The sequence below is a fragment of the Hesperophylax consimilis genome, chromosome 8, assembly GCF_061612785.1.
Source record: "Hesperophylax consimilis isolate HC1 chromosome 8, BYU_Hcon_1.0, whole genome shotgun sequence".
Lineage (NCBI taxonomy): Eukaryota > Metazoa > Arthropoda > Insecta > Trichoptera > Limnephilidae > Hesperophylax > Hesperophylax consimilis.
This window is the reverse complement of record NC_142843.1, coordinates 3,540,627-3,550,403: the sequence shown is the minus strand read 5'-3', so window position 1 is coordinate 3,550,403 and position 9,777 is coordinate 3,540,627. Positions and strand designations below refer to the sequence as shown.

At 33.4% G+C, this 9,777-nt stretch overlaps 2 protein-coding genes across 5 annotated transcripts in view; one reads left to right on the top strand and one right to left on the bottom strand.

The window, feature by feature from the left end:
- The first annotated feature begins 186 nt into the window (after positions 1 to 186).
- Positions 187 to 7,152, top strand: LOC149421411 (nuclear receptor 2C2-associated protein). Of its 4 annotated transcripts, XM_089634752.1 has the most exons (5): positions 193 to 345; positions 497 to 548; positions 662 to 824; positions 1,896 to 2,026; positions 3,031 to 7,152. In XM_089634752.1, exons 2-5 carry the CDS (start codon positions 508 to 510, stop codon positions 3,038 to 3,040), a joined length of 345 nt encoding a protein of 114 aa, XP_089490878.1. In that variant the 5' UTR covers positions 193 to 345; positions 497 to 507; the 3' UTR covers positions 3,041 to 7,152. The 4 variants fall into 4 exon arrangements, with proteins under 4 accessions (XP_089490877.1, XP_089490878.1, XP_089490875.1 ...); XM_089634751.1 differs by lacking the exon at positions 3,031 to 7,152 and having other exon boundaries at positions 187 to 306; positions 1,896 to 2,976; XM_089634749.1 differs by lacking the exon at positions 3,031 to 7,152 and having other exon boundaries at positions 1,896 to 2,965.
- Elk (Eag-like K[+] channel) overlaps positions 7,146 to 9,777 on the bottom strand; it is a 622,750-nt gene continuing 620,118 nt past the window's right edge. The window contains exons 16-17 of the mRNA XM_089634754.1: positions 8,710 to 8,944; positions 7,146 to 8,140 (exon numbers count right to left, since the gene is read on the bottom strand). Coding sequence (XP_089490880.1) covers positions 7,475 to 8,140; positions 8,710 to 8,944 — 901 coding nt within the window. The 3' untranslated portion in view covers positions 7,146 to 7,474. The remainder of the gene's footprint in view (positions 8,141 to 8,709; positions 8,945 to 9,777) is intronic.

Genomic DNA, 9,777 nt, shown 5'->3' with positions numbered 1-9,777 from the left:
GAATCGATTTTCAGGAGAACGACCTCAGCTGCTTGGTATATTTATTATTTTGCTGCGGTGAACATAATTTGATCCTTATATTTCGGAGTTGGAAATTTCGATTAAGCCCACCACTACTACAGCTTAATAAAAATACATACCTCCAACTTCTGACGGGTTTATTTATGTTCTGACCAGTTCTGACGTATTCTGACGTTTCCCAATGGCGTGGTTTATTTATGCCAATGGCCCAATGGCAGGTTTATTTATGCCCAATGGTTTCCCATGAATTGATGGCAATTGGCAACACGCTACGCGGGTAAAGAAGTAAAGATAGAGTGGTTTATTGTGAATGGTTTATTTATGGTAAAGATTATAGAACTGAAATATCTCTTTCAAAATAACGTAACCTATTTCAAAAGTTATATTTTGTTTAACAAGTTTACGGCGTTGTTCTAAAACTGTGTTGTATTGTCTGTATTAGAAAGAGGAATTAAGATTATGATTGGTTTTTTAGAGCGCTTCAAAATGGAATACAATGTGTTGGACAAACAAAAATTTCAATGCAAGTAAGATTTATCTATTGAAATCCTTTGCGATAATTAATAATTAAAAACCGCCTGTTCAACCTACAGTTGGATTAAATTGAATACAATATTAACATCGATTTATTTTGTTGAAGGGTCAGTACAGTATTGAATAAGGATGCTACACAGTTTGGAAGATTGCTGATGTTCGATGGGAAGGAAGATACTTGTTGGTGCTCTGATAAAGATTCTCCTCAATGGGTAAAGCTCCAATGGGAGAAAGAAATAAGCATATCACAATTTCAGATTCAATTCCAGGTGAGGTTAAAATGATATTTGCATTAAAACATAATAAAACTAATAAAAACTGTTGACAAAACAAGGACAGCATTCCCAACTGACGTCTGTGTCCAAAGATTGCAATTCGTCTGTTGAGTTAGGGTACTCTATCAAACAGACCGTTTGTTGCTGCACAGAGTAAAGTAATTTTCAGGTATTTTGAGACTTCAGACCAGAGGTGGCTGCCAGATTTTACAGTGGGGCGCACTTGCGATTTGTACCTGGTCAGCAGTTGTGTACTATTAGGCCCTTATTCTGCAGGGATACGCAAATGTCTACACTTGACGATTCAAGAATGATTCAAGTAAGACGATTGGTGACTACCGCCATGGATTTGCGCGGAGGTTTGTACACAGGCACACCAGTCTCCCGCAGCTACAAGGGCGAGGTTGTTGCCGCTCACATCTTCTAGATTTTAAACATGGCATCACTTTTGGCAGACATTTTGTAATACTGCGTGTGTTTTAGATCAATAATAGAAACAAACAAAACAGTCGACAAAAAATGACATGATATAAAACTGAGAGTTGCTGCAACTGTTTGGCTGTGAGTTGTGAGTGAGGTTATGAAAGCATTATAGCTTTGACTTTTCGAGAATCCAACAATGATTGGTGGCGACGTGGGTTTTGTTATTTCAGTAGCGACGTGTACGGGCTGTGCGCGACAAGTTGTTTGCGACGTGAGTAACGGATATTTGAGATACTTGCGTATTCCTGTGGAAGAAGTATCTTAAAGATGACCTCCGTGGTTGAGGGGTAAGGCTCTCAACTAGCAAGCTATAGGTCGCAGGTTCAAATCCCGGCATGCGCAAGTAAATTTTGATTAATTTGTTTTGATTACACTGCCTTCAGCCTCACAACATACCTCTATTGGTGATGCCATAGTTTCACAGACTCCAGATGGCTGGGAGCAGTTCGGACTCTTGTGCAGTTTGACATTAAAATAAGAGATCCATACCGCTTAATTGGGGCACAGGGAGTGGTGAGAGGAAATGTTGGAACGGATACAAGGTAGTCTCTATTAACATCTGTTTGTTTTCTTTACTTTTAGGGTGGTTTTGTGGGCCAGGAATGCGAAGTAATAATTGCATCGGAAGGAAAAGATAAAGTGGTGGAACCTTTTTACCCCGAAGATATTAACTCCATACAAACCTTCAGTCTCTCCGTTCCCAGGATCACTAGGCAAATATCTCTCAACTTTATCTCCAGTTCAGATTTTTTTGGACGAATTATCATTTACAAATTAGCCATTCTGTCTAATGAAAATGCAGAAAGCTGACTACTCTTTAATAATTAGCTGTTAATAATTTATTAATAAAAATCATTTTTTATTTTAATATTCAATAATGTATTGATTTTTCATTATTGTCCTTCTACGCCGTTATTATTTTTTATTCGGTGCATTGTCCTGTATGCAACGGGAATGCAGTGAAAAGGTTAAATATGTTGTTAAAGAGAATGAAAAAGTAGAAATAGAATTACAAATTATTATAAGCAATAATTTTTCACCTGAGATATCAATACAAATTGAAAATATCTCCCGAGTAAAAATAAATGCCGCTGACGGGAATTGAAACTGCGCCTTCTTATGTCCGGTCAGGTTCTCTGGTCCACTGAGCTACGTCGGCTTATTTCCAACACACCAAATAATTCAATATGTACTAGTACTTCAATCAACAATTACTGCTTATTATATTTTCCCCCTGTAAACAATCATCTTTATTTTTGTAGGAAAGGCTTTGTTAGTGCTAAATTTCCCACTAGATGGCATCGAGACATATCTACATTTGTTGGTGAAATATTTTGACTTGTCAAATATTATTATTTTTTTAATGATAAACAAATGTTTATAAGAAAGGTTTTATGCATAGCACAAAGGATAACAAATAATTATAAGCAATAATTAGCCGCCTGAAATATCAATACAAATTGAAAATATCTTCCGAGTAAAAATAAATGCCGTCGGCGACTAATTATTGCTTATAATAATTTGTTATCCTTTGTGCTATGCATAAATGACCTTGTCTTATAAACATTAGTTTATCATTAAAAAAATAGAAATATAATTATTTAAAAGAAAAAGAGAATTAGAATGTAATGAAACACGTAACATCAAGTGCTAAATCTTTATTTACAGTATTTCATCTTATTGTAATAATGGAAAAAATGATTGTTCCTTTATCTAGTATCTGTTAACCCCGCACGTCCCATCGTCCACACCAGCTCTGGGGGTTGACAGATGAGGCACTACACTTTAACATCACATTGATATGCATTCATCGACCAGCGACAATATTATTTGATTTCTGTAGATTTTTCCCAAATGTAGTTTAATAAATGTATGTTTTTTTACATATAATACACTTAGAAGAGTCACCTAAAGTAGTAAGACAGTTCATTTCCCTAAAATTTTAGTTCATTTTTGGTTCTTCTTGAACATTTTGGTTGTTATTAGCGCACGTCTACCCTGTGGTGTTTTTCCATTTTTCTAAAAACGAATTTAACAAAAAAAAAAAGGTTATAACAACCGTGGTTAAAAAAATATATTTTTCATTGTAGCTAATTAAATGCTGTATTTAGTGACGGGTTAATTCTCGGGATTTTGTTTAGGAATATTCCCGAAACAGGGAAAAATGCGGGAATTTTCTTCTATAATGTGAAATTCCCTTAAGATAACATTAATAACATATAACAATAATAACATTTCACTGTAGGAGATTCCTACAATGAAATGTTATTTTTAAATGTGTCATATTCATTAGAGCATGCTGAGGATAGAACATTTAGAATTTTTGGAAAATACTGAATAGTACCGAAGATATAATATATAAGGTGTGAAAATGGTGGGGCTGTACAATAAGGACAAATAATAATTTATTTTACGTCTGGGAATATTCCCGGTTCTACATCATTGGCTGTATTATATATCCCTAGTATCCAATTGTGCTGTAAATGATTTAATAAAAGCAATTACAAAGATCATTACAGACTTTCTGTTCTAATATATAAATTTTAGATTTTTTTTAGGGTCAAAGGACTCGATTGGAACTAACGGTTACAGCCCGATTTATGATGACATTGAACAAAAGGTTTCCAGAAAACCTTGTATATTATAAAAAAAAGACTTCAACTACCGTTACAGGACAGAAACATGTGACGAAATGCAATATTGTGCAATTTTCCATATAAATAAGCAGGCAGCCAACATAATGAACCTAAGCATATAATTTTTTTTCTACAAAATGTCAGGCATACGACGGTCCACCTGGTCTAGGGCACCTATTTTTCACAGGCATCCAGGAGGTTAGCATCTGGGCAAAAACCATTATTTGCCCTAACGAAAAAAAATATTTATGGTTAAATTATGTTCTTTTACAGTGTTAGACGTGAACCTAATAAGAACCAAGATTTTTACACTATTTAAAATTCAATATTTACATAACAGTTTAAACAACAATAATAATAATTATAAACACTTATGAAATAAATCATCAAACAACCAGTTTAAGTCAGAAATAACTTTCATAAAATTTGAAATTTTGATTAAATATATAATTTTTTTATCGAAAATCTATGCACCTATTGAATTCTATTGCGTATTCTACACATTATATACTGGAACAAATATTGAACATGTAACTACAATATTATTTCTTGAAACAGATTGATGCAAAATATTTTTGTTATTTTCTGTGCAATTGCAACACATTTTAAAACTATTAATAATTTAATGAAAATTGTCTGCCATTTTTGGGTAATCCAATGGAATGTCTTCTTGGCACCAATCATTTTTGTGTTCAAGTTACATTTTCGTACTTAAAAAATTAAAAAGTGTTTAGTTTAGAGCACAGATATTGTATCTCAATTTTTGACGTATCTGTCTCTATACGAAGAAAAATCCGTATTTTTGTGTGAATATGACATTTCTAAATCACAATATTCCAAAGGGTATTTGCAAATATGTAATAAGTAAAATTCCTAGAGATACTGAAAACTTTAGTTTTCTCCAAATATTGGTTCATAGGAGATACAATATCTGTGTTCTAAGCTATCGATATACAGTAATACCTTCATCATCCGTAGTTGTTGTATGTAATGTCAAGTCATTAAAAGTGATGAAAAAAACCTATTTAATCTAGTTTTTGTTTCATCACTTTTGATGACTTTAAATCACTTATTAAAGGTGTGTTGAGTTATCCTATCACCAAACTTGCACACTATAATGACTGCTTCCAAGTATAGCTAACATGTTTTTCCATCCGGTTTTCGCACATATATACATGGTACCCGGAAATTCTTAGTACAAGCGGGAAACTGTTATTCAGACACCTCATTTGAAATCAATTTTATGGTGTATAACTTATTGTGTTTGAGTTCTCGTTTTCAAGTAAATCAATTGTATTTCAATTATTTCAAGTAAATCAATTTAATTTCGAAGTTGGAATTTTAGGTCAATTTAAAAAAAAAGTCCATCACTAGTCCGGGTTAATATCAGCCATTTAATGTCTTTAATGTGTTCAATGCTTAGAACTGACTCCAAAAGTTTAAGTAATCCTATAGTTATATTATAGATGTAGATTCACCAGTTTCACGATTGTGCGGTGATATTTTTGTTACTATCCAAACCCCACGGATAATGAGGGTTTACAAGAGGTTTGACGAGGAATACAAGATTAGAGTTTGTTTTTTTTTGTATTTTCCTATAATTTTATGTTGAACTTCGTATTGAACAATTTTCACTGCATTTGTTATATGTATATATAATCAACTTTGATATGTCTATGGATATAATGGCAATACTAAGGTTATAGATTTACGTAAGTCAGAAGCATTTATCACACAATTTTTTAACCACTATAATAACATTTAATTTGTCATTTTATTGATTTCAATGGAGAAATGGTAAAGTTGAATTCATTAAACAACTACATTAAGAAATATAAGGTACCTACATAATATATTATATTTGAATGTCTTTATTTAGGGTAGTTTAGAACCATTTTTGGAATTATTACTACAAAATGGTTTTGGGTTGGGTTTGGAGAAAAGGAATACAACAAGAATGACGATTATAGTGAAATCACATTTAAATCTGAAAAATCTATACATAATTTATACTTATTCACATTATTTGTCAATATCTACCTTAAAATGAAATAATGTAGTTATTATTAACATTGTGCGTAGGAATCATAAATCAGTTTTGTCATGATAAAGGTTCTTAGAAGTTTAACATTTATCTTGATTTATAAAATTTTGAAAATTTCATTTGAATTTTTTTGTTATTTGGGTATTTTATGGTTTAACCGTATCCATGATAACTCAACACAGTGAAAATTCATCACACTTTTAAAAAGTGATATAAAGTCATTAGTAACGATGAAATTTTTTTTTTTAAACCTAACCTAACCTACTTAACCCAGTTAATAAAGTTTTTGTTTCATCACTTTCCATGACTTTATACAACTTTTTAAAGATGTGATGAATTATCATTGTGATGATTTATCCGGTCACCGGTTTAACCACAGATCAAATATGAAATAGACTTGAACTTTAGTAAAAAGCAATCGCTATCCAAATTTGGGTAGGTGATTTTTATAAATTAATATGAATTTATTATTTTTTTATAAAACCTAAAAATATGGTAAAACGGTGGATTCATTGGCTTTGAACCACAGCAAACATTTTATATGTTTCCATATTAATATTCGGAGGTATGATTTTTGGAATGAGCACATACAAATCTAATAAATTTGGAAATCGGTTAAGGCGTTTTTTTTTTTAAATACATTATCGCTCGAGTGGATAGTACACCACTGCTACTAAACAACCTTGTGTATGTGCGAAAAAAAATGGCCAACAGTATTGTTTTGACGGCTTGAATTTATCGGTGCATTTTGATGGAATTAGAGGTATATTGTGCAATAAAAATATGTAACAATTGAAAAATAACTCAAAATTATTGCATTGCTTCCCATAAGTAGCGAGTTAGATAGAGATATTTAATTTCCCGTTATGCTATGGAATTGTATATTATCAATTTTAACGAGGTTAAATTATACATATAATATTGTTGGAAACAAGTCGAACTTTATTACGAAGTTAGAGTTGTATTTACTGGAATGAAAAATATTATGTAGTACTTACCAAATTTGCTATTTGCATATTGTTGTAAAAACATATGTTTTGTTTCTTAGAAATTTCATTTTTGAAGCGTAAATAATTTAACTGCTGCACAAATATGACCCGAAAAGATATACAATTATTATTTTCCATAAATACCCCTCGTCTCTCGCTTCCCCTTATTTGCTTGAGTTTAATAAATAATTTTTTTTTTAATTAGTTACAATTCTACAAAATAGACAATGTGACATGGGTTGATTTCTATTTTTTTTTAAATGCAAGGAGAGAGCGAAATTGCAATCACTCTAACAATATAGTTTGAATCTTAAAGGGTACTCACTATTATGTAGGTACTGTATGAAATTGACCATTATAATTGTAATTTTTTAGTAAATAAACTGAAGTTTATCCACCTTAGATTATCGTTAGAAATATTCTTGCTTTGCCAACATTAACAATATTAATTAACTATTCAATATATCACAATCGTAGACACTTTTAGTTTCTTCAACTCTCGGTGGGGTGAAATTTCAAACTACGCGTGGCGGTGATAGTTGCCGTGTTTGGAAGCAACTTTTCTGATTCGCTATCGAGGTCGCCGGCGGAAAATCTGTGTCTCCGAAAACTGCTGCTCTTTCGTTCGCGCGTGCTCTCCCTTTTAAAATCATTAACTTTCTTTTTGGAATCATTCGAATCTAGTTTTTCTAAGCTCAGTTTTTGTGTAGGGGTGTAACAGGACACATCTTCCGATGAGACTTGAAGGCTCGACGTTTCTTGGATGGTACTTAATGGTTTGATGTCCTCTATTTCGATAATATTGCAAAGGGCTCGTCTGTTTTCTTCGTGAAGTGTTGTGAAATCGCTCGGATCTAAACCTAGTAAGAGCATAACGGTTGTCGGGTTTTCGGCTATGTATTGCGTCACGGCCGGAATTAAGTACATTTCGTCATTCTCTGTTTGAGTGGATCGATTGGATCTCGATCGTGTTTCTTGTACGCCGGTTTGCTCATCCACCCAGCAGAACATCTCCGGAGGGTGGGAGGAGCTGCGGACAAGGGGGGCGTTTGCCGTGCCCGTCACCCCGTGGGTCCACTGCAGGTTGGGATTGGAATGAGCTGCGTGCCAGTGCATCGGGGTCGTCATTTCTTGTAAGGCTTGAATTGCATTTCGTACCTAGAACAAATATATAATTAATGAGGTTAAATTTATTACAGATTAAGTATCTGCTTTATTTAGTTATTTTTTTAAATGTAACAGCTTTTCTTTAACCCGTTAATTATTAGGAAACCAAATTTGGTTCCAAACGTATATGTGCTGGTTAAAGCTTTTTTTAACACTTCTTTCCTTGTCAACTAATTTGACATGTATATAATTATTTCAATATCTTTGCAAGTAAACTAAAAGCAGGTTCGTTTTTACATTTATGTATTGGATAAAATATATAAGAATTTATCGAACCCAATAGAAAAATTTAAACCCAACAGAAAAAATGTTTTGTCAAAAAATTCGTTAATATACACATATGTCTGCATGCATTGATAACTTGCCGAGTGGTGCGGTAGTAAGCGAGAAAGGTACGGGGTTTCGCTCACCGTGCCACGATGCGCGGTTGTCAGTAGTAGCCGGCGGTCTGCCAGCTGTAACGGACGTATCATACGTTTTATGCGTTCCCAATGTTTTTTCCCTCATTTTAGGGTTAAGGAAGGGTTAGAATATGATTAGATATATTAGATTAGTATTACCTCCATGCTGAGTGCCGCCACATCGTGATGTAGGCTGGAGACTTGAGTGTCTAGACGCTCTACTGAAGACCTGGTGTTGTGGACCTCCAGATTCAGGCCCTCTAAAGAGTCGTCTCCTTGGGGAGTCGGAACCACCACGGACCTCTGCCTCTCCACCCGCTCCCTTAGTTCTCGGTGGGTTGTTGTACTAGGAGTTATAGAAGTTGATCGGTTTCTTCCCCGCAGTTCTTCCACCCTATGAAACATTCAAATAATTAATTATATAAACAAAGTATCCGCAATATTTGTACTACCGGTATTTTAATGGAAGTTGCTTGGTAAAACTAGCATCATTAATCTCTTCGGCAACGGTTAACAGCCGGGAGAGCCGAACATTTGCACGGGGCTTACATTTTCTGGATGAGAATTGATTATTTTTTTTACTCATTCTCATCAAGAACCCCTCTTTCCCTTCCATAAAAAGAATCTCCACAAAGCATCCCCAGAGATGACATGTCGGGCAATGTTTTCCCTCAGCTGTGTGGAGTTAATATAAAAAGAAAGATGCTGTATTTTAAATAATTCTTAGGACACCCGTCCTAAGAATTATCCTGTTTTGGAGAATTTGAACAATTTATCAAATTTCAACATTCATTTTCGGGCTGTGTGAAAGTCCTATTCAAGTTCTGTTATTATATCATTATAGGCTAGTTGCTTGATAGAACTGAAATAAAAACAGAACTTGAAAATATCTTTCTCAGAACTTGAAAATTAACTTTGAAATTTGATGAATTGTTCAAATTCTCCGAAACAACCCGTCCTTAGCCTTGTTCATATTGAGTGACAAAGATTCAAAAAATGAACAGGGCATTTCACGATCATAATTTCATCATAATTGAAATAAAATAAAAAAATAAATCCATAAATAAATAAAATGATGTGAATAATAATTCCTTTCAACTTAATTACTACAAGGGAGATGATAAAAGATGCATTAAAGTTCCATTTTTTTTCAATCAAAGTTCAAAATTTCTCATGTTAAAAGATGTTTTGCCGCCATGTTAGATTTTCTTAGTATAAAGTGACATT